We start from the raw sequence: 25,470 nt of genomic DNA on the forward strand, positions 1-25,470 counted from the left end.
CTAATGTGCTAGAAATTGGATTTTTTTTTTTTACCATTCATTCAACATTACTATGTGCCAATTTTATTTAGGCAGCAGCTGCCAACAAGCGTCTCAAGGATGCTCTCCAGAAACAACGGGAGGTTGCAGATAAGCGGAAAGAGACTCAGAGCCGTGGAATGGAAGGCACTGCAGCTCGAGTGAAGGTATGAACAACTTGAACTGCCATTTCTCTTGTGGACACTGGGAACAGGAAAAAAGGAGAAATAGTTTTTTTTTTCCTTTTTTTAGAAGTAAACACTGCAAAATCTAAAGTTCTACTTGAAAGCCTTATTTCCTAAAGATAGCAATGTCTTTGAACTGTTGTTAAAGACCAGGAGTATAGAACTCTTTCTATCTTTGCCCCTATTGAGGTTCAGTTACTTTTTTAAACAGCTTCATTGAAGTAGAATTGACATATTATAAATTGTACATATTTAAAGTTCACAATTTGGCCGGGCATGGTGGCTCACACCTATAATCCCAGCACATTGGGAGGCCGAGGTGGGCAGATCACCTGCGGTCAGGAGTTTGAGACCAGCCTGACCAACATGGTGAAACCTCATCTCTACTAAAAATACAAAAATTAGCTGGTTGTGGTGACAGGTGCCTGTAATCCCAGCTACTTGGGAGGCTGAGGGAGGAGAATCGTTTGAACCTGGGAGGCGGACGTTGCAGTAAGCCAAGATCGCACCATTGCACTCCAAACTGGGTGACAGTGAAACTCTGTCTCAAAAAGAAAAAAAGTATACAATTTGATGAGTTTGGACACGTGTATACACCCATGAAATCATCACCATAATCAAGATAATGACAGTGTGCTTCATTGCCTAAACTTTCTTTGTATCCCTCTGTAATCCCTTCTTCTTATCCCTCTGTAATCCCTTCTTCTCCTCCCTGGTCTACCCGTCTACTCCCCATTTCATATATATTTCTTTATATCCCCACAGTGGTTCCAGGCAACCATTAATCTGCTTTCTGTCACTATGGATTTGTTTTCATCTGGAATCATACATTATGTATTTTTTTTCTGGCTTTTATTCACAATTATTTTGAGATTCATCCATGTGGTTGCATATATCATATACAACTTCTTTCCTTTTTATTGCTGAGTGGCATCCCATTCATTGTATGGCTATACCATAATTTGTTTTTATATCCATCTGTTGATGGATACTTGAGTGGTTTCCAGTTTTTGGCTCTTACAAATATTGCACTGAACATTTGTGCACAAGCCTGTGTGGATTTTTTTTAATTTCTTTTGAGTAGATAGCTAGGAGTAAAATGGCTTTCTTGTATGGTTGGTGTATGTTTTAACTTCTAAGTGGTTGCCAAACTGTTTTCCAAAGCAGTTGTACCATTTTACATTCCTACTAGCAATGTATAAGGGTTCTAGTTGCTACACATTCTTGCCAATAATTAGTATGGTCAGTCTTTTGAATTTTAGCTATTCTGTGTGGGTGGGTAGTGGAACCTCATTGTGGTTCTAATTTTCTTTTCTGTAATGACTAATGATGTTGGACATCCTTTCATGTGCTTATTTGCCATATGTATGTTTTCTTTTGTGAAATATGTGTTCAAATCTGTCCCCATTTTTAAATTGGGTTGTTTATCTTTTTCTTATTATTGAATTAAAATTCTTTATATATTCTAGATATATTTAACAGAGGACTTCTGTGTTTTACAAATATTTTCTCCCTGGCTGTGGCTTGCCCTTTTCAATTTGTAACAGTGTCTTTTGAAGAGCAAACATTTATTATGTTAATGCCATCCAATTTATTGATATTTTTTTCTTTAAACAGTTTTCATATCTTGCTTAAGAAATCTTGGCTGGGTGTAGTGGCTCATGCCTATAATCCCAGCACTTTGGGAGGCTGAGGCAGGAGGATTGCTTGAGGCCAGGAGTTCAAGACCAGCCTGGGGAGCAAAGTGAGATCCTGTCTCTACAAAACAAAATTTTAAAAAAATTAACCAGACATGGTGGTGCATGCCTGTAGTCCCAACTACCGGGGAGACTGAGGTGGGAAGATCACTTGAGACTGGGAGGTCAAGGCTACAGCAAGCCATGATCGCACCACTGCACTGCAGCCTGGGTGACACAGCAAGATCCTGTCTCAAAAAATTTTAAAACAGAAATATTTGTCTGGCCAGGCTCAGTGGCTCATGCCTGTAATCCCAGCACTTTGGGAGGCCAAGGCGGGTGGATTACCTGAGGTCAGGAGTTCAAGACCATCCTGGCCAACATGGCAAAACCCCGTCTCTACTAAAAATACAAAAAATTAGTTGTGCACGGTGGCGTGCGCCTGTAGTCCCAGCTACTCGGGAGGCTGAGGTGGAAGAATCGCTTGAACCGGGAAGGCAGAGGTTGCAGTGAGCCGAGATCGTTCCACTGCACTCCACCTGGGTGATAGAGCGAGGCTTCGTCTCAAAAAAATATATATATTTGTCAAACCCATGGTCGCTAAGATTTCCCCCTAAGTTTTCTTCTAGAAGTTACATATTTTTAAGCTTTACATTTAGGTCTTTGATTCATTTTGACTGGACACCTTTGTCAAAATCAAATATCCATACGTCTATTTCAGATTGTTTCATTGATCTATATGTCTATTTTTATGCCAATACCAAAAAGTCTTGAATGCAGTTGCTTTTTAAGAAATCCTGAAATCAGGCAGTGTAAGTCCTCCAAAGTTGTTGTTCTTTGTCAAAATTGTTTTGGGAAAACTGGGTCCTTTGCATTTCCATATACATTTTAAAATTATCTTGTTAATTTCTACAAAACAGCTTGCTGGGAGTTGGATTAAGATTGCATAGAATTTATAAATCAATTCAAGGAGAATCAACATGTTAAGAATATTTAGATACACGAATGCAGTATATCTCTTTATTTAGGTTTTTAATTTCTCTCAGCAACATTTTAGTTTTTAGTGTACAAGCGTTGTACATCTTTTGTCAAACATATCCCTGAGTATTTCATATTTTTATGATATTGAAAATGGCATTTTTATTTCCATTTCCAATTGTTTAGATATTCTTGTTGGTTCTCAAAGCTTTTTTGTAGAGTTCTTAAGATTTTCTACCTAGAAAATCATGTCATCTGCAAATATGGACAATTTTATTTCTTCTTTTCTGTTCTGTGCTTTTTTATTTTTTTAACCTTTGTCTTGCCTTATTGCACTTGCTAGAACCTCCAGTACAATATTGAATAGACTAGGTGAGAGGCTACAACCTTGCTTTGTTCCCAGTCTTGGGCAGAAAGCATTCCGTTTTTCACCATAAAGTATGATAATAGCTATAGATTTTTTGGTATATGTCTTTTATCAGGTTGAAGAAGTTCCTTTTTTTAGCTTGCGAAGTTTTTATTACGAATTGATGTTGGGTTTTTTCAGGAGCTTTTTTTTCTGTTTCTGTTGAGATGATCTGACTGTTGGTTGATTGGTCAGTTTTTATTCTGTTATATGGCAAATGGCACTGATTTTTCCCTAATTTATTCTGTCAAGGCATAACTGACATACAATAAAATAAACCCTTTTGTTGTATAGTTCTATGTGTTTTGACAACATGTACAGTTGTGTGACCACTACAACAATCAAGATACAGAATAGTTCTCTTATCCCCAGAAACTCCCCTATATCTCTTACAGCCAATTCCTCCCACAACCCTGGCCCTTGACAAACACTGATCTGTACTCTGTCATTATTGTTTTCCCTTTCCATCAGTGTCATAGAAATAGAAACATACAGTATGAGTTCCTTCACTTAGCATAATTCGAGATTAATTTGTGTTGTTTGTGTATCTGTAGTTTGCGTGTTTTTGTTGTTGTTGTTGAGTAGTATTTCATTGTATGGATATACCACAGTTTGTTTATCCATTCACCTGTTGAAGGATATCTTAGGTTTTTCTTTTCCTTAGGTTTTGGCAATTACGAATAAAGCTGCTGTTAAAAACACATACACGTTTCTATGTAAACTAATTATTTCACTTGGGTAAATACCTAAGTGTGGGACTACTGGGTCATATGATAAGTATATGCTTAATTTGTAAGAAACTGCCAAATTGTTTATCCAGTTAGTTGTTTATTGCTGATATATAGAAATACAATTTATTTTTGTATATTAACTTTTATCTCATGCCTTTATTATTCTACTAGCTCTTTTATAGGTTTTTAGGATTTTCTATGTAGACTATCATGCTGTCTGTAAATACAATTTTATTTCTTCCTTTCTAATCTGTATGTCTATCATTTCTCCTACTTGCCCTATTGCATTGGTGAGAACCTTCAGGATGATGATGAATAGGAGTGGTGAGAATAGACATCCTTCTGTTCTTCCTGATCTTAGGGGGAAAGCATTCAGTCTTTCACCATTAAGTATATTAACTGTAGTTAATTTTTTTGAAATACTTTTTGTCTCTAGTTAGTTGATTTGGTGAATTATTTTGATTGATGTTCAAATATGGAACCAACCTTGCATTTCTTTTTTTTTTTCTTTCCAACTTTTACTAGGTTCAAGGATTACATGTGCAGGTTTGTTTTTACATGGGTAAATGGCATGTTGCAGGGGTTTCGTATACAGATAATTTTGTCACACAGATAATCAGCATGATACCCAATAGGTAGTTTCTCAGTCCTCACCCTCCTCCCACCCTCCACCCTCAAGTAGGCCCTGGTGCCTATTGTTCCCTTCTTTCTGTCCATGTGTACTCAATGTTTAGCTCCCACTTAGAAGTGAGAACGTGTGGTATTTGATTTTCTGTTCCTGCATTAATTCTCTTAGGATAATAGCCTCCAGTTGTATTCATGTTACTACAAAGGATGTGATTTTGTTCTTTTTTTATGGCTGTGTAATATTCCATTCCAACCTTGCATTTCTTGGATAAACTCCATTTAATTGTGATATATCATCCTTTTTATGTATTATTAAATTCAGTAATACATAAAAAAACTTGTTTAAATTTTTGTATCTGTGTTCATGAGGGATATTGGTGTGTAGTTTTTTGTAATACCTTGGTCTGGTTTTGATATCAAGGTAATACTGGCCTCAGAATGAGCTGGGAAGTGTAGTCGTTTCTCTTCAAATGTCTGGAAGATTTTGTGCAGAATTAATATTGTTTCTTTCTTAAAAATTTGATAGAATTCATCAGGAAAGCCATCTGTGGCTGGAGAGATTTATGTTTCTTGCTTAGTTTTGCTTTTTGGGGAGAGGGATGTTAAATAAAGTTTTAAAAATAGATATAGGATTGTTCAAAGTTATATGTTTCTCCTTGAGTAAGCTTTGGTAGTTTGTGTGTTTCAGAGAACTTGTCTGTTTCATCTAAGTTGTCAAATGTATTGGCATAAAGTTGTTCATCATATTCCCTTATCGTTCTAATATCTGTAAAATCTCAGCCAGGTGCGATTGTTTATGCCTGTAATATTGGCACTTAGAGAAGCTGAGATGGGAGGATCACTTGAGCCCAGGAATTCGAGACCAGCCTGGGCAACATAGCAAGAACACATCTCTATTTTTTTTAAATTAAAATTTAAAAAATCTGTAATGATGTCATCTATCTCATTCCTGTTTGTATGTTTCGTCCTTTTTCTCAATCAGTCCAGCTAGAGGTTTATCAAAGAACCAACTCATTCTTATAAGAGGTAAAATGGTAATTTTTATGTTATATATATTTTACCACAATAAAAAAATTCAAAACAACTCCCAATTCATTAATTTCCACTCTGATCTTATAATAATAATAATAATAATTATTATTATTATTATTTTGAGACGGAGTCTCGCTCTGTCACCCAGGCTGGAGTGCAGTGGCGTGATCTTGGCTCACTGCAAGCTCCGCCTCCTGGATCTTATTTTTTTTTTTTACTTCTGCATACTTTGGATTTATTTTGGTCTTCTTTTTTTACTTAAGGAAGAAGCTAAGGTCATTGATTTCTTTCTTTTCTAATATAGGCATTCAGTGCTATAAGTTTCCCCTTAAGTATTCCTTTAACAACATCCCACAAATTTTCATAATGTTATATTTTCACTTTCATTCAATTCAAAATACATTCTAATTTTCTTATTGATTTTTTTTCTTTGACCAATGGGTTATTTAGAAGTGTTATGTAGTTTCCAAATGTTTGGGGATTTTTCCAAATGTCTTTTTGTTATTGATTTCCAATTTAATTCTAATATGGTCAGAGAACATACTTCATATGACTTGAATCCTTTTGAACTTATTGAGACTCATTTTATGGCCCAGAGTATGATCAATCTTAGTAAATGTTCTATGTGTACTTGAGAAGAATGGGTATTCTGCTGTTGTTGGATGGAGTATCTATAAATGTCAATCATGTCAATTTGATTGATTGTGCTGTTAACATCTATTGTGTCCTTGCTGATTTTCTGCATACTCGTCCTATCAATTATTGAGAAATAGGTATTGAAATCACCAACTATAATTATGGATTTTTTCCTTAGAGTTCTACATTTAGGATTAATTGATCCCTGTATTATTATGAAATGGACTTCTTTATTCTTGGTAATATTCTTTGTTCTTTGTTCTAATATCTACTTTGTATGATATTACTGTAGCCCCTCCAACTTTCTTTTTATTAATGTTAGTATGTTGTTGTTTTTTTTTGTCATGGTGTATTTAATGTTAACGTATTTGTGCCTTCATTTTTAAGGTGTGTTTCTTTTCTTTTCTTTTCTCTTTCTTTCTTTCTTTTTTTTTTTTTTTGACAAGATCTTGCTCTGTTGCCCAGGCTGAAGTGCAGTAGCACAGTCACAGCTCACTGTAGCCTTAACCTCTTGGGCTCAAATGATTCTACTACTTCATCCTCCCAAGTAGCTCAGATTACAGGCACATGCCACTACGCCTGGCTAATTTTTGTGTTTTTTGTAGAGATGGGGTTTCAACATGTTGCTCAGGCTGGTCTCAAACTCCTGGGGTCAAGTGATCCACCTGCCTCAGCCTCCCAAAGTGCTGGGATTACAGGTGTGAGCTACCACACCCAGCCAAGGTGTGGTTCTTATAGGCAGCATATATTTGGGTCTAGCTTTTTTTTTTTTTTTTTTCCATAGACAGGATCTCACTCTGTTACCCAGGCTGGAGTGCAGTGGCGTGACCATAGTTCACTGTAACCTCGAATACCTGGACTCAAGTGATTCTCCCATCTCAGTCTCCCGACTAGCTGAGACTACATTCATATACCACCATACCTGGCTAATTTTTCTACTTTTTGTAGAGACAGGGTCTCACTATATTGCTCAGGCTGGTCTTGAACTATGGGCCTGAAGTGATCCTCCCAAAGTGCTGGGACTACAGGTGTGAGCCACTGTGCCCAGCCATGTCTAGCTTTTTTAATCCAGTCTGAAAATCTCTACAACTTAATTGGGGTGTTTAGACCATTTACATTTAATGTGATTATTGATACAGGTAGGTTTGAGCTATCATCTTGCTATTTGTTTTCTATTGTGTCATCTGTTCTTCATTTTCTTTTTCCCTGCTTTTTCCTTTTTTGGATCAGTTGAACATTTTTATGATTTATATTATCCTTGTTTACTTGTACATGATTTTGTTTCATGTATTTTGGTGCTTTGTTATTAGGGACGTAAACATTAAGGATTATATTCTATTGAACAATCGGCTCCTTTATCATGAATCCTTTTTATCCCTAGTTTTATTTTTTGATAGGAATTCTACTTCATCTGATTCTAATATAATCACTCTGGCTTTCTTTTGATTACTATTAGCATGGTATACCTTCATTAAAAGCAGAAATATTCTCAGGGATAGTTACTGTTTCAAAAAGTGAATTTTGGCTGGGCATGGTGGCTCACACCTGTAATCCCAGCACTTTGGGAGGCCAAGGTGGGTGGATCACTTGAGGCCAGCAGTTCAAGACCAGCCCGGCCAACATGGTGAAACCCCATCTGTACTAAAAATACAAAAATTAGCCAGGCGTGGTGGCACGTGCTTGTAATCCCAGCTACTTGGGTGGCTGAGGCACAAGAATTGCTTGAACCTGGGAGGCGGAGGTTGCAGTGAGCTGAGATCACGCCACTGCACTCCAGCCTGGGCGACAGAGCGACACCCTGTCTAAATAAATAAATAAAAAGTGAATTTACTGAATTTTGTTTCCTTTTTTAAAAATCCCGTTCATCTACTTTAAAAATTAAAAATGGATATTTATTTATTAAATAGAATAGATCATAAAATATTCAATTTTTTATTATGTTAAGGGCAAAGGAAAAAAATGAAGAAAATAAATAACAGGGCACATAGAAATACTAGGAATCTGGAGAAAGATTTTCTGGAGAAAGCCTCTTTCTTGTGACCTTTTGGCATGTTGCTGTTAAAGGCTCTTCGAGAGGTACTGACATTTTTGGTAAGTGTAGGTATGAATGGATATCACACTTGTAGTTACTTGGGCTCTGGTCCAAATGAAGTTAAGTCTGGAGCTGAATCTAGCCCATGAGCTAGTGATTCCTCATCCCTAACACAGACATCACTGATTTCTCTTCCAGAATTGGCTTGGAAACGAAATTGAGGTTATGGTCAGTACTGAGGAAGCCAAACGCCATCTGAATGACCTCCTTGAAGATAGAAAGATCCTGGCTCAAGATGTGGCTCAACTCAAAGAAAAAAAGGAATCTGGGGAGAATCCACCTCCTAAACTCCGGGTAAGTACGCTTATGAAAAAATGTTGCCAATAATCAGACTCTACATTCCCCAGAAATCCTCATAGCTTTGGAGGATTACTTTCCTTTTAGTATTTCACCCTTGTTCTCACTATTATTTACAGAGGCGTACATTCTCCCTTACTGAAGTGCGTGGTCAAGTTTCGGAGTCAGAAGATTCTATTACAAAGCAGATTGAAAGCCTAGAGACTGAAATGGAATTCAGGTAACAGGGACTATCTCTAAGCCATTATAAAAATTTATGCCTGGAATCAAAAATTGAACCTATTAATCTAGTGATTCAAAAGCCTTGTGATGGTGGAAAAACACGAGAAAATAACAATTTTTTTTAAACCAGACACTGTACTAGGTATCTTAGATACATTTTCTTATTCAATCCCTTTGATGCCTTATGAGGTAAGTATCATTCTTCTCATGTTAGAGATCTAAAATTAACTTGGTCATATGGAAGTGGGTTATCAGAACTTATTAACATTAGTGTCACTGAAGTTGGTATACAACCCCCTCGCTGCTAAATTTGACTGGCTTTTTAATAAATAACTGGTTAATTGGTTAATTTTTAAAAGGAAATTCAGCAATCTTAAGAAATTTGCCAAAGGTAATTAACTGGCTAACAAACAACAGAGATGGGATTCAAAACACACTCTAATTCCAAAGCCCATGCTTTTTACAATACAGCACAATTTTTTCTCTTTATTTTTTTAACTGATAACTAGAGAGTCAGGCACCATAATTTTTGATGCAGTAGTGTCTCTAAGATGTAGAACCAATAACAGAATTTTAGAGGAACCAAAGAAATGATAATAGAAGAGCAACAACACAGAAGGTGAACTTTAGAGATCATCAAGAAAATAGCTCTAACATGGTAAGTAAAGTTGTCATGAGCATTAAATGAAATTAGTAAAGTGCATAACAGTACTTAGCATATTAGAAGTGCTCAATGGGCCAGGCGCAGTGGCTCATGCCTGTAATCCCAGCATTTTGGGAGGCTGAGGTGGGTGGATCGCCTGAGGCCAGGAGTTCAAGACCAGCCTGGCCAACATGGTGAAACCCTTTCTCTACTAAAAATACAAAAGAAATTAGGTGGGCATGGTGGCGGGCACCTGTAATCCCAGCTACTCGGGAGGCTGAGGCAGAAGAATCGCTTGAACCCGGGAGGCAGAAGTTGCAGTGAGCCGAGATTGCGCCATTGCACTCCAGCCTGGGCGATAGAGCAAGACTCCATCTCAAAAAAGTTAAAAAATGGCCAGGCACGGTGGCTCTCGCCTGTAATCCCAGCACTTTGGGAGGCCAAGGCAGGCAGATCACGAGGTCAGGAGATCGAGACCATCCTGGCTAACACAGTGAAACCCCATCTCTACTAAAAATACAAAAAATTAGCCAGGCGTGGTGGCACGTGCCTGTAGTCCCAGCTACTCGGGAGGCTGAGGCAGGAGAATCACTTGAACCCAGGAGGCAGAGCTTGCAGTGAGCCGAGATCGTGCCACTGCACTCCTGGGCGACAGAGTGAGATTCTGTCTCAAAAATGAAAGGCAGACAGACAGAAAGAAAGGAAAGGAAAGGAAGGAAAAAGAAAGAGAAAAGAAAGAAAAGAAAAAGAAGGAATAGAAGTGCTCGGTGAAGGCCGCACTTTCTCAGGACCTCTTGAGACTGTGTTCCCTGTGCCGTGGTCGCTCGTATTGGCTCTAAAAAGTAAAAAGAAAAAGAAGTGGTCAATGAATGTTCTTCTGTCCCTCATCTCCTAGCTCTAGACCAGAAATTATGCTACACAGGCTCTTCTAATCATGATTATTTTAAGCAGTTTATGAAATCTAGAAGGAACAGAACCTTGACAGAGATTTTATCGTGTTTTAGGATAATAGAACCTTGGGATCATTTAATCTGGTTTTAGCAATACATACTAACTTTATCTTGGGATACATCTATAAATCACTTAACCTTTGCGTTCCTGCTTTGTGCTACACTGGATGCGGTTGGGATATACAGAAAAAATAGATGACATTGCCCTTGCTCTCAGGTGGAAATAGTATCATTACTCACACTGGTGTCCTGGAATCATTTGCTAAAATGTCAAGAATGTTGTAAACCGTTGTTAGTTTACAATTGATTATGGTGAGAATTTTTACACCACAGAAACTGACAAAAGTTACAAACCAGGGCTGGGGTTTTTGTTTGTTTGTTTGTTTTTGTTTTATGTTTGTTTGTTTTGAGACAAAGTCTCACTCTTGCCCAGGCTGGAGTACAATGGCGCGATCTTGGCTCACTGCAGCCTCTGCCTCCCGGGTTCAGGTGATTCTCATGTCTCAGCCTCCCAAGTAGCTGGAATTACAGGCACATGGCACCATGCCTGGCTAATTTTTGTATTTTTAGTAGAGACAGGGTTTCACCATGTTGGCCAGGGTGGTCTCGAACTCCTGGCCTCAAGCGATCGGCCTGCCTTGGCCTTCCAAAGTTCCAGGATTACAGGCGTGAGCCATTGTGCCCAGCCAAGGGCTGGCTTTTTAAGTGCTGGTTGTTAAAAATTTACCTACATACCATATGCGTAAGTAAATGATTATGTAAATGTAGGGCTGGTGCCAAGTAGAAGGAATTAGAGGTGAGTTTAGTTAGGAGAATTTTTTTAGAACTGATGAGACTTAAACTACATTTTGGAATAGATAAGGGACACGAATTGTCAGAGAAGGCAGGAAAGGGCCAATGATAGGTGACAACTCTGAAGTGTTGTGCCCCACCTCTTCCAGAAGCCTTCCCTGACTTTTTAATCCCTCACTAATCTTCCTTGTTCTCTAAACTCTTTCAGAACTTATGATACTCAATTATGACATACTGCTGACATGTTATCTTTATGTTTATTGTTTTATGTTTATTAATTTTGTCATTCTAAAGACAGACTGTAAGCTTGTTGAAGGAAAGGACTCTACATTAGACCAGGGTTTTCAAAGTGTGGGCCGCAGATTACTGGGGAGCTCATGAGCCAGTGATCAAAACTATTTTCATAATAATATTAAGGCATTATTTGCCTTTTTTGCTACATTGGAATTTGCACTGAAAATGCAAAAGCCATAGTGGGCTAAAGTGCTGACACCCTAGGCTGAATGAAAGCAGTGGCACCAACCTGAACTAGTAGTCATTGTATGCTTCACCACTATATACTCTCAGGTTTTAAAAAAACAAGCCAGTCTTAATTAAGAGTGGTGTTGCGAAAGCAGTAAAAGTTGTTGATTTTACTAAATCTGGACCCTGGAGTTCATGTCTGTGTTACATCCTGTGTGACGAAACAGGAAGAACACAGAAAGCACTTCTACTGCATGCTGAGTATGATGGTCGTCTCAAGAAAAGCACTGCGATTGTTTGAGGTGTGAGCTCAATAGGCCTCTTTTTTCATGGGACATCATTTTTACTTAAATGAACAACTGACAGACAAACTGTGGTTATTAAGACTTGGTTACTTGGCAGACATTTTCTCAAAAAGAATGGAGCGAGCCTGTTGCTTTAAGGAAAACAGCTGACAGTGTTTGTTACCTAAGACAAAATGTGAGCTTTCAAGCAAAATTTGGATTTGGAAAACTTGTATCTGCCACTGTGAACTTGACAGTTTTTCATAACTTTTCTGATAAGACCAGTAGTGATATTAACAAGTGTGATTTTAAAAATATATATTTTATAGAATGAAATCTGTTAACATTTGGAAGATCTGCATGACTCTGGAGTAATATTGTCCAAATGGCACTTTATAGAATGATGTATTCGTAAATGAGCCATTCAGATTGCAAGATAGACTGATGAATTTTAATATGAGAGAATACAAAAAAGTTTATGGAAATCATCATTCTCAGTAAACTATCGCAAGGACAAAAAACCAAACACCGCATGTTCTCACTCATAGGTGGGAATTGAACAATGAGAACACATGGACACAGGAAGGGGAACATCACACTCTGGGGACTGTTGTGGGGTGGGGGGAGGGGGGAGGGATAGCATTAGGAGATATACTTAATGCTAAATGACGAGTTAATGGGTGCAGCACACCAGCATGGCACATGTATACATATGTAACCTGCACATTGTGCACATATACCCTAAAACTTAAAGTATAATAATAATAAAATTAAAAAAACAACAACAACAACAACAAAGTTTATTAATAAGTTTCAGATTCAACATTGCAACTAACTCTTAAGGAGGTACCGCTTGTTGAGTTTTAGTGTAGTCTCAAAGAAGACTATTTGCAGTTATCTGAAAAGGCTATTAAAATACTCCTTTTCCCATCTGCATATTCATGTGAGGCCAGATTGTCTTCATTTACATCAACTAGAACAACATGTCACAAAAGATTGCATACAGAGGGAGACATAAGAATCCAGCTGTCTTCAACTAAGCCAGACATTACAGAGATTTGCAAAAGTGTAAAATAATTCCTTTTCTTACTATTTATTATCTCAGAAAATGCTACTTTTCAGAAAATATGTAATGTATAATAGGTTTATGTTTTTGTTTTTGTTTTTGTTTTTTTGACAGAGTCTCACTCTGTCACCCAAGCTGGAGTGCAATGACGTGATCTCGGCTCACTGCAACCTCCACCTCTTGGGTTCAAGCAATTCTCCTGCCTCAGCCTCCCAAGTAGCTGGGATTACAGGCACCTGCCACCAGGCCCAGCTAATTTTTTGTATTTTTAGTAGATACGGGGTTTCACCATGTTGGCCAGGCTGGTCTCGCTCCTGACCTCAGGTGATCCACCTGCCTCAGCCTCCCAAAGTGCTGGGATTACGGGAGTGAGCCACCGCACCCCGCCAATAGGTTTATGATTTTTTTTTTTTTTTTTTGAGATGGAGTCTTGCTCTGTCGCCAGGCTGGAGTGCAGTGGCACAATCTCAGCTCGATGCAACCTCCGACTTGCTGGTTCAAGCAATTCTCCTGTCTCAGCCTCCCGAGTAGCTGGAATTACAGGCACACGCCACCACCCCCAACTAATTTTTGTATTTTTAGTAGAGACAGGGTTTCACCATGTTGGCCAGGATGGTCTCGATCTCCTGACCTCATAATTTGCCCGCCTCGGCCTCCCAAAGTGCTGGGATTGCAGGCGTGAACTACCTCGCCCAGCCTAGGTTTATGATTTTTAAGTGAATTAATTTTTTTTTTTTTTTGAGATGGAGTGTTGCTCTGTCTCCCAGGCTGGAGTGCAATGGCACGATCTCGGCTCACTGCAACCTCCACCTCCCGGGTTCAAGTGATTTTCCTGCCTCAGCCTCCCAAGTAGCTGGGATTACAGGCACCCACCACCACGCCTGGCTAATTTTTGTATTTTTAGTAGAGCCGGGGTTTCACCAGGTTGGCCAGGCTGGTCTCGAACTCCTGACCTCAGGTGATCCACCCACCTCGGCCTCCCAAAGTGCTGGGATTACAGGTGTGAGCCACTGCACCCGGCTAAAATTTCTTTCAGTTGTACTTTCTAATACTATAAATCTCTATAGGTATAACACATGTGAACAGAATGTCCTAGATGTCTTCAATAATTTTTAAGGGTGTAAAGGGGTCCTGAAACCCCAAAATTTGAGAACTACAGTCTTAGATTATTTTCATACCCATCTTCCTTATAGTACCAAACTTATCACTGCATATGAAGCACATGCTGGTATACTCTTTCTCACTAGACACAGAAGAAATTTGAGAAGAAAGCTATTAATGAAACTGAAATACTGTGTAGACTTTGGTCTAGGACATACTTGATCAGAAAGTACCCGGAAGCTATAACCAGGGTCAGAATATCTAGTCTTCTTAGAAACTTCTCTGTCTTGTGGCAGGCACATCAAGATAACCTCTCACAATGCCAGCCATTGGTATCATTTTGGTACTTGATTGTAGTAAAGAGCATATCTACCTGTTCTTTTGAGCTTTTTCCTTCAAGTCTCCAACCTGAATCTTATCCTTGCATGGGTGGACCATCATGTCACAGTCTGAGCTTATATGGCCTCAAGACAAAGTAACATATTATACTTAATCCACTACAACAAAAGCCTTACTGTGATAAGTCTTTCCAAGTCCCACTTTATGACCCATTTATTTCAACCAGTATTTAATGGAATAAAACCATTTAAATAGTCTCTTAGAGTCCCTTTGTTACAAGATTTGCGATACTATGTAAAATCCTAACCAGATGACTCAAACATTATTTAAATGATATTTAACTGATAGCTCCATCCATAAAATTATTTGGAGTTTCTCCTCAGAGCTCTTCCCCCTTCTTGATGTTCAGGCTACTTGCAATAAGGCTTACTGTTTCTTTCCCTGAAGGAGTGCTCAGATTGCTGACCTACAGCAGAAGCTGCTGGATGCAGAAAGTGAAGACAGACCAAAACAACGCTGGGAGAATATTGCCACCATTCTGGAAGCCAAGTGTGCCCTGAAATATTTGATTGGAGAGGTAAACATCACTCTAACCAGCAGTTAGGAGGCTGGCTGTGTAGGTTGAAATGGGATGTTAGCCTTGAAATATTGTCAAAGTGTTATTGCCACTTTTCATGGTAGAAACCCTAATAACACTAACATTAGAGAGTTTAGTAGATAAAGGTTGGTGTAAGCAAGTACAGGCCAGTCACTTACAAAAATATAATATGACTCACAAATTGATGATGCCCGTTGTGACTGGCCTATAGCAAGTGCTGAATGCATGTTAGCTGTTGTTATTAGGAAAGACCAGAATGCCATAGTGGGTCACTGGCTAAACATCAACTGTTATACTGTACTACTTTTTAAAACCCCTATGAGATGTATATTCAAAAATTTAAGATCCAGTCTAGAAAAGGGAAAACCTAAGCATCTTTTGACATATAAAGATTCATTTTAGGGAAAAGCCATCTTTGCTGACCTTAAAATGATATGTCACCTTACGTTGTCACAAGAGGAATGAAAATTGATTGCCTCTGGTGATTGAAGCATTTTCACTCAAGACAAGCATACAAACTCCAAACCCACAAGTTTAAACAATGCTACCCTTTATACATTTTTGTGTTAGCTTAGCAGATTTGTTCTACTAAGGAAATCTTGATCAGTCTTGTGAACACTGGTACTTATGATGTTCACCATCTGGGCTAGTAGTGAATGTAAAACTAGGCCAGTGTAGGATATGTAGCCTGAAGAGCCAGATCTGCAGTCTCAGTCTACAAGTTCTAACATGTGAATATAGACATTCTGAAATGGGACATAATTGGCCATAAGGGTGTGTCCTGTGGATTTTGCTTAAAAATTAAGGAAGAACTTCTTAAATATCAGAATTTGTAATTGTCAGATACTATTCGGGTTAGGTTTATTCTTGCCTTGAGGCAGAGCAAGAAATAAAATGGCCTTAGCAGTGGCTTCTAGCCCCAAGATACATGTCTCAGCAGAAATGTGGACTCTTGGCCTGGGAATAGAACAATAGTATATTTACTATTCAATGTTGGAATCCATATGACATGAAAAAATAAGAATAGACTTGAACATGGAGGAATTTTTCTCAGACCCTTTCAAGAAAGCTGACATTATCCTGCCTGTTGAAAGGGGGAAAGAAAGGTGGTCATTCTTCAAATAAACTGATCTTCTTTTATTCCTTCCAGCTGGTCTCCTCCAAAATACAGGTCAGCAAACTTGAAAGCAGCCTGAAACAGAGCAAGACCAGCTGTGCTGACATGCAGAAGATGCTGTTTGAGGAACGAAATCATTTTGCCGAGATAGAGACAGAGTTACAAGCTGAGCTGGTCAGAATGGAGCAACAGCACCAAGAGAAGGTAAACTCTAGCAAGTCAAGAAGCTATACTGTGAAACTATCATTGCCTTGTATTGTTAGTTTTAAAAAAAAAGTGGGGATATGAAATTTCTTTCAAAAGTCCACGTGGCCTTTTCTAAATTTTGCAAATAAGAAGAAACCTGAAGCAGAGACGTGATTTGTCTAACTTTATACATACCAGTGACAATGGCTCTGGGTTTCCAACTTAAATATGAATATTAACAATATTAACATGCTGAGAAACAGGCCCAGCGTGGTGGCTCGTGCCTGTAATCCCAGCACTTTGGGAGGCCAAGGCAGGCAGATTGCTTGAGTCCAGGAGAGTGAAACCCCATCTCTACAAAAAATCACAGGAAATTAGCTGAGTGTGATGGTGTGCACCTGTGATCCCAGCCACTCATAAGGCTGAAGTGGGAGAATCGCTTGAACCCGTGAGGCAGAGGTTGCTGTGAGCCATGATCGTGCCATTGCACTCCAGCCTGGGCAACAGAAAGAAAAAAAAAACTATGCTGAGAAACATCCATGCTGTACTTACTACTTCATGCCATGACAGCAAATGAGAACAGTTTACTTCTAAATCACAAGAGAGCAGTCACCTGGATCACTGCTTGAACTAAGTCAAAATTTCTTTTTCCCCTTGGTACCTTTGTTACCACCCATTGGGTCGTGTCTTTCTCTAGGTGCTGTACCTTCTCAGCCAGCTGCAGCAAAGCCAAATGGCAGAGAAGCAGTTAGAGGAATCAGTCAGTGAAAAGGAACAGCAGCTGCTGAGCACACTGAAGTGTCAGGTATGATCACGAGGGAGAGGTCTCCAGAGATGAGTTTCACAGTACTGACTGAGAATCTTGTCTCATTTAGACCCTTGTACTTGCAGCAGAGAGTAATTAACTACTGGAAAAAGTATTTATAATGGTAGCCTCTACTGCTTTTAGGCCCTATTTGATCAGGTTAGGGGTGCTTAGAGTGTAGCCATATATAGGAATAACCTCATTTTGGGTACCAAAATGGCAGCACATACTCCATATCAGACTCTGAGGCCTTGTGGTTCTTGGCCTCAACCCTGAGCTCTAAAGAGTTGAGGAAGTGAAATCATCCAGTAGTTACTTAGAATCCTAGGGCCATTCAAATGGTATGAAGAGCTTGTTCTTCTGTGCTGAGACCTGACATATTTGTAAAATGCCTGGGGTCTGAATTTCTTCCAGAGGCTAGGAACACCACACCCTTTAGTAGCATGTTGTAGCACTATTTTAGTCTAACTTAGAATCTTTTTCCTGAACCACCAGTCTGTAGGGTTTCCTTGGCACCTTCCATCTAAGACATAAGCAAACTAGTTAAGGTTGTATGCATGAATCTGGGTGTCTTAAGTGCCAGGTAGTTCGGTCAGGCTTACTAAAGTAGCAAGTAAACTGCCTAGTCTGTGTTGAGAAGGGTAAAGAGAAGCATCTATAGACTTCAAGAAAATAGAGCTAAGTTTCTGCGGGTTTCTTAATCAGCATCCGAATGTGAATAAGGGATATGAAGCTAAGGAATGGAAAAGAATAAGGAAGGCTTGTCGGGCAGAGTCCATGGTTCCTATGAATGTGGTCAGAGCTGCTGGGGAGCATTGGAATGGAAGTGGCATTCAGGGCACCTAGGAACTGGGAATCAGACATTTTTCTGGGTGCCAATGCCTGCTGTGCAAAAACCATCTGCTGCCAGCAACTTGGCAGCAGTATGTTTTCATCTATGTGAGTTGTTTGGTAACCCACATGTAGTGCCCAAAATAACCCCATATATCACTGCACTATCTGGAAATAGGATGAAGAACTTGAGAAAATGCGAGAAGTATGTGAGCAAAATCAGCAGCTTCTCCGAGAGAATGAAATCATCAAGCAGGTAATACAGTTTCCCACCCACTTGATAAGCCCTAAGAGACCCCGTTGCTACTGAGGCCAGCTCTTGGGACCAACCCCCATTGTGGTGACTTGGCTTTATTTCATGAGGTCTACATTTAGTTTCCATGTGACATATGCATTTCAAAGTGGAATAAACATAAGTTTTTAAATTTGCCATTTTCTGAATCTAATATTGTTGATATTGGAAAGTGGGAGTCAACGTACTCTACTATAATCCTGCATCACTTTACTATGGTTTAACATTAAGCTAGCCTACGTCTGGTATCTGTTTTAGCCATGAACACTCCCAGAAGCTGCCCTGCATTATATACTTTGTCTCTTCTTTTCAAATAGAAACTGACCCTCCTCCAGGTAGCCAGCAGACAGAAACATCTTCCTAAGGATACCCTTCTATCTCCAGACTCTTCTTTTGAATATGTCCCACCTAAGGTAAAATGATCAGTGCCTGTGATACCTTTGCACAGCTTAGGTTTGGGGTGAGTGTGCTAAAATTGCCCTTTATAAGAGGTTGACAGTTAAAATTCCCAAATTCTAGCATCTCACTTTTCTTTGGAGTCCCAGATAAAACTACATTTCAATCCTAAGGAAAGTAGGCATTCTTACTCCTCAGAAGGCTGACTTTGGGCCATGGACAGGCATTACCTAACACAACTGAGGAGGAGGGACAGGAGAAAAGAGCAATAATGTTCAGCTGTCCATCCAAAGATACTTATCTCATCATATCATGAGTTTCCCTTTCCTCCCTCAGATTGGTCAGCCTGCAATTTCACTGCCTTCAAAGACTCTGCAAAGCCAAAGGCTAAAGCAGAATTTCTTCTGATTGGTAAAGCCAAGTGGGGTGGATTTGAGAGAGTCTGAAATCTTTGCTCTGAGAATATAGCTGGCAACAGCTACTGGGAAGATATGATGCATATATAGTTTTTAATTTTTATTAAATAACTAAACTACTCCAAACCTTTTTTCTTAGCCAAAACCTTCTCGTGTTAAAGAAAAGTTCCCGGAGCAAAGCATGGACATCGAGGATCTAAAATATTGTTCAGAGCATTCTGTGAATGAGCATGAGGATGGTGATGGTGATGATGATGAGGGGGATGACGAGGAATGGAAGCCAACAAAATTAGTTAAGGTGTCCAGGAAGAACATCCAAGGGGTAGGAGCCAGCTCTTCAACTTTTTTTTTTGTTTTGTTGTTGTTGTTTTTGGAGACAGAGTCTCACTCTGTCGCCCAGGCTGGAGTACAGTGGTGTATTCTCGGCTCACTGCAACCTCTGCCTCCCAAGTTCAAGTAATTCTCGTGTCTCAGCCTCCTGAGTACCTGGGATCACAGGCGTGTGCCACCACCGTGCCCGGCCTAGCTCTTCAACTTTGTCAGGGGTTCTAATTCTTAGTATTCATTCACTGCCACTGGGATAGTTTTCTGAATCTAGGAATGTGTTGGCCCCATACCCTTTAGCTATCATTTAGAGGCACTGACTCCACTAAAGGGGGGCTTGTTGGGCCATCTTTGTGTAGAACCTGGGGCTAGTATAGAGGGCTGCTTGAGTGCACAAGTTGGCTCTCTTCTTGTTTTCAGGTTCTTATCAATTTGAATAGGTAATGTTCCATACCATTTCATTGAAGCTGATCCCAAAATGATCATAACAATTCTTCATGTTTTTATAGCACTTTACAGTTTATAAACCATTCTCATATATATTACCACTTTTAATCACCACAAAAAATCCAGTGAAGGGCCAGGCGCAGTGGCTCACGCCTGTAATCCCTGCACTTTGGGAGGCCAAGGCGGGCAGATCACCTGAGGTCGGGAGTTCGAGACCAGCCTGACTAACAGGAAGAAACCTCGTCTCTACTAAAAATACAAAATTAGCTGGGCCTGATGGCGCATGCCTGTAGTCCCAGCTACTCAGGAGGCTGAGACAGGAGAATCGCTTGAACCTGGGAGGGTGGAGGTTGCAGTGAGCCGAGATCATGCCATTGCACTCCAGCCTGGGCAACAAGAGTGAGATTCCATCTCAAAAAAAAAAAAAATCCAGTGAGATATTTACTATTTGCGTTTTCCAGATGGACCCCCGACCCACAGGAGGGAAATGACCTTGCCCAAGGTCGTAAAACTAAGTGATAGTCAGGACTTGAAACCAAATATTCTGACTCCAAGTCCAGTTTGTTTCCCCCACATCATGGTTATGTCAGTAAAAACCATAGACCAGAAGTTGAGTGGGTACTTTATCTTTGCCTAACAGAGTAATTTTACTCTCTAGGCTAAGGAACAAAAAGAATTACAGAAAAAGCTAATAATTAAGATCAAACACACTAAGTTAAGGCTACTTAGGAACAATCCGACTTAGGCATGCTTTATTTTCTTATACAATGATAGTCCTACTCAAACCTAGATGTTTTATGTTGAAACATTAACTTCCCAGGCATTACAGTTCAGCACCACTACCCCCAACTGTGCCCTGCAGCCACATTCCACTTAAAGAGAACAGTTCACAAGTTATCTTAGCTGGCTTCCTACATTATTTGATTTGATTAGCCTATAGCTCATCACCTGGGGAACTAAGCCTTATAAACCCACACCACCAGGATGAAGCAAGTCATAAGATATAGACAGCCATGGTGGTAAGTCATTTGGTCAGTCAGAATCATCAAGAATGCAACATATCATGTGCTCATAGTGAAACTAAGAGCTCATCCTTAGCTTCAGAGAGTTTATAATCTAATGGGAAAACAAGGTAAAGGAATAGAAGCCTACCATAGAACCTCAGCATATTCGTCTCAGGGAGATGGACCGGGGAGTTTTTGGTTTGTTTCTTGTGTTTTTTCTTTTGAGACAGAGTTTCACTCTTGTTGCCTAGGCTGGAGTGCAATGGCACGATCTTGGCTCACCACAACCTCCTCCTCCCAGGTTCAAGCGATTCTCCAGCCTCAGCCTCCTGAGTAGCTGGGATTACAGGTGCCCGCCACCATGCCCAGCTAATTTTGTATTTTTAGTAGAGATGGGGTTTCTCCATGTTGGTCAGGCTGGTCTCGAACTCCTGACCTCAGGTGATCTGCCCACCTCGACCTCCCAAAGTGCTGGGATTACAAGCATGAGCCACCGTGCAAGTTTTTAAGAGTGACTATAAAGCCAAACCAAGGAGGTGTAATTTAAGAAAATGCCATGAAAGAGGTGACTATTGCTGCGTTGTAAGACAGAAAGGGAAATACAGTCTTGGGAGCAACTGGGATACATTTCTGGCACAATGAATAGCATATTCCTAAGACTTGAAGATGGTAGTGGAACAGAGAGTTGGGACACTTAGAGAAAATGGGGCAGAGCGTGTCTCTTTCATTCATTTACTCAACAAACATTTATGGACGTTTTACTATAGTTGAAGTAGAGAGCATGAGCTGAATGTAGATTAAAAGGTCAGCTAAGTAATAGGAGGCAGAGTTGAGAAGTACACACAGAAAAATGGTAGAGGCCAGGCGTGGCTCATACCTGTAATCCCAGCACTTCGGGAGGCCAAGGCAGGCGGATCACCTGAGGTCAGGAGTTTGAGACCAGCCTGGCCAACATGGCGAAACCCCATCTCTACTAAAAATACAAAAATCAGCCAGGCATGGTGACGCATGCCTGTAATCCCAGCTACTTGGGAGGCTGAGGCAGGAGAATCGCTTGAACCCAGGAGGTGGAGATGGCAGTAAGCTGAGATCACACCACTGTACTCCAGCCTGGGATACAGAGCAAGACTGTCTCAAAAAAAAAAAAAAAGAAAAAGAAAAAAAATGGTAGAGGGCCTAAAGCTCTGGAAAGGAATTTCCAAATATAAGGCGAATACAGGTATACTTGTCCTCAAGGAAAGCTTCATATATTTATTAGAGCACTGTTGCCCTAAGCTTAAAAGGGCAACATAGAAGTATAGCAAATATTGCAGTAAATAATATTTACTATTAGTGATAAATCCTACGTCTAAAACAATGAGGAATTACTGTTTTCTAGGCTTTTCCCCTGATTTTATAATTTGGAAAGTGAATATAACTGGGCTTTAAAGGGAACAAGTTAGCATAAAATCTGGTTTCTCTAAAGTTACCTTTTGGCAGTCTGAAAGTACATGGATACTATGACTGCTCTTTGATCAGACTGCTTGCAGACATATTACCTGTAGACCTTGATGCTTCATAGAGGACCTTTATTATTACTGCTTCAACCCAGCTGAAGCTGGCTGGGACTATCACTAGATTACTGAAAAGGAGACTGAAGCAGGCACCAAAATGATGACTTGTCCAGAGTTAATGGCTTCCTCACTCAGCCACATTTCCTATATGTACTAAGGAGATGCTGGGGGGTAAGTCATGTGCTATCATAGAAAAAGTAGTAACCTAGAAGCCAGATAGACATGGGTCTTGAGTTTGCCACGGGTTCATTGAGTAACCTTGAGCAAGTCAGTCTCCCTGGGCCTCAGATTCCTTACCTATGCAATGCAGGGTCTAGAACAGCGGTCCCCAATCTTTTTGGTACCAGGGACCGGTTTCGTGGAAGACAGTTTTTCCACGGACTGGTTGTGGGGGTGGTTTGGGGATGAAACTGTTCCATCTCAGATATCAGGCATTAGTTAGAATCTCATAAGGAGTGCGCAACATGTGCAGTTCACAACAGGATTCTTACTCCTATGAGATTCTAATGCTGCCACTGATCTGACAGGAGGCAGAACCCAGGCTGTAATGCTTGCTCACCTGCAGCTCACCTCCTGCTGTGTGGCTCAGTTCCTAACAGGCCACTGACCAGTACTGGTCCCCAGCCTAGGGGTTGTGGACCCCCTGGTCTAGAACAGATTATGTATAAGGTTCCTTCTAGGACTAATATCCTGAGTCAAAGTAACAGTCAAAGTTGTGTAAATGGGTTTTAATAACAATGCTTTTATATGGTGTTATATGGTATCTGAAAAGTTAGGAGGAATATATGCAAAAGCACCTTGTGAAGGATACAGTATCATGCAGATATTGTTGTTAAAGCACTGTAAGCATTTTACAAATATTCTCATTTGTCACATTTGGCAGAAAAGAGGAAGCAGGTATTCTTGCCTCTACCTTACTGATGAAGGAATAGCCTGGGCACGGTGGCTCATACCTGTAATCCCAATACTTTGGGAAGCCAAGGTGGGAGGATCACTTGAGCCCAGAGTTCAAGGCTGCAGTGAACTATGATTGTGCCACTGCACTCCAGCCTCAGTGACCGAGCAAGACCCCATCTCTAAATTTAAAAATTAAAAAAAAAAAAGAATGGAGATTAACTTGGATGAAGTGACTTGTCCAAGGTCATGCCAAGCATTAAATATAGGACTAGAGCCTGAGTCTCCTAATTCCTAGTCTGGTATTCTTTGTTTTTTGTTTTTGCCACAGCATCACTTACCAATCCTGGTATTTTTTTTTTTGGACCAGATCTCATCCTTCTGAAGTATGAGGTACAGTGTAACACTGAGCTTGGTGCTAGAGGAATTATGGACTCTAAAGCAGTAGTTCTCAAGTCTAGCCACACATTGGAACCCCCAAGGGAGCTTTTAAACATGGAGCCTGGGACTCCACCCCCAGATATTCTGATGTAATTAGTCTGAGGTAGGACATGGACTTTTTGAGAAGCTCCCCAGAGATTTCTTATGTGCAGCCAGAGTTGAGAACAACTGGCTTAGGGGAAACCCAGACTCTGCTTTCCACTCTCTACAAAGAATCCCTTGGCCGGGTGTGGTTGCTCATGCCTATCATCCCAGCACTTTGAGAGGCTGAGGTGGGAGGATTGCTTGACGCCAGGAGTTCAAGACCAGCCTTGGCAACATAGCAAGATCCCATCTCTACAAAAGAAAAAGAAAAAAAAAAAAGAGTCCCCCTATTACTTCTCAACTACGGTGCTGGGACATGCTGGTGGGTTGCCAGCAGTTGTGATACACACACACACACACACACACCACCCTGTATACATGTATTAAATACATCTGTAGTTATGCCTGTGATAGGGACACATTCTGTCTTTGACATTCTAATCTGCTTCTTGGTGTGAGAGAGAATAGGATGAAGTTACAGCTCATGTACCTGGCATTCACGCAACTACATCTGTCATGTATGTCATGACTGTGCTATAATACCACTACCAGGTGTTTATCTAACCTCCTCTTGCTTGAAGACTTCTAGTAGGGGGAAGCTCACAGTCTTATAGGACAACCCATTGGATTCCACTAATTGTTAGAAAGTTACTTCTTGTTTAGCTGAAATGTGCTGTCCTATACATCATCCCAGTAGGTCTTGGCTGTGTAAGAGCCTAATCATTCTTTATGACAGCCCTTCAGATACTGCTTTCATGATATTATCCCTAGGATAAAATAGAGAAACATGGATGAGGTAACAGCATTTTTGAAGCATTTAGATGAATTTGTAAATGGCCAAAGGACCATACCCAGGCCGTAGCAATCAATGGATCACTGTCATCCTGGTGAAGTATCACCAGGACATGTCATAGAACTCCATCTTTCATCCTGTCTTAAAGCAGCAAAGATTTTTTATTATGATAATGTCTAGCGTTGGCAAGGGTGACTAAGAAGGGCACTTCTGGCTGGGCGCCATGGCTCACACCTGTAATCCCGACACTTTGGGAGGCTGAAGTGGGCAGATTACTTGAGCCTAGTAGTTTGAGACCAGCCTGGGCAACGTGGTGAAACCCTGTCTCTACTAGAAATACAAAAGATTAGCCTGGCATGGTGACACACACCTGTAGTCCCAGCTACTCAGTGGGGGCTGAGGCCACAGGATCACTTGAGCCCTGGAGGTTGAGGCTGCAGTGAGCTCTGTTCATGCCACTGCACTCCAGCCTGGGTGACAGAGTGAGACCCTGTCTTAAAAAAAAAAAAAAGAAGGGCATTTCTGTATTGCTATTAGGAATATAAATTGGTATACCTTTCAGGAAGGCAACTTGAAAATACGTATCAGTAGCCTTTAAAATGTTTCTATCCTTTGACCCAGTAATTTTACACATACGAATTTATACTAAGGAAGTAGACATTGGTATGTAAATGTATTTATTCGTTTGACAAATTTTTTTCTGAGCACCTATGTGCCAGGCACTGTTTCTAGATGCTGAGAAGACATGAAAC

At 40.2% G+C, this 25,470-nt stretch overlaps 1 protein-coding gene across 3 annotated transcripts in view; it reads left to right on the top strand.

The window, feature by feature from the left end:
* Positions 1-25,470, top strand: part of KIF4A (kinesin family member 4A) — a 129,002-nt gene that overhangs the window by 95,867 nt on the left and 7,665 nt on the right. For 2 of the 3 annotated variants that reach the window (XM_016943591.4, XM_016943592.4), the window contains exons 20-28: positions 72-185; positions 8,520-8,675; positions 8,798-8,898; positions 14,985-15,114; positions 16,286-16,456; positions 17,136-17,243; positions 18,253-18,330; positions 18,684-18,779; positions 19,318-19,500. In XM_016943591.4, the coding sequence (XP_016799080.2) occupies positions 72-185; positions 8,520-8,675; positions 8,798-8,898; positions 14,985-15,114; positions 16,286-16,456; positions 17,136-17,243; positions 18,253-18,330; positions 18,684-18,779; positions 19,318-19,500 (1,137 nt within the window). The remainder of the gene's footprint in view (positions 1-71; positions 186-8,519; positions 8,676-8,797; positions 8,899-14,984; positions 15,115-16,285; positions 16,457-17,135; positions 17,244-18,252; positions 18,331-18,683; positions 18,780-19,317; positions 19,501-25,470) is intronic. The other variant, XM_016943593.4, reaches the window with a different exon arrangement.

The sequence above is a fragment of the Pan troglodytes genome, chromosome X, assembly GCF_028858775.2.
Source record: "Pan troglodytes isolate AG18354 chromosome X, NHGRI_mPanTro3-v2.0_pri, whole genome shotgun sequence".
Taxonomy (NCBI): Eukaryota; Metazoa; Chordata; class Mammalia; order Primates; family Hominidae; genus Pan; species Pan troglodytes.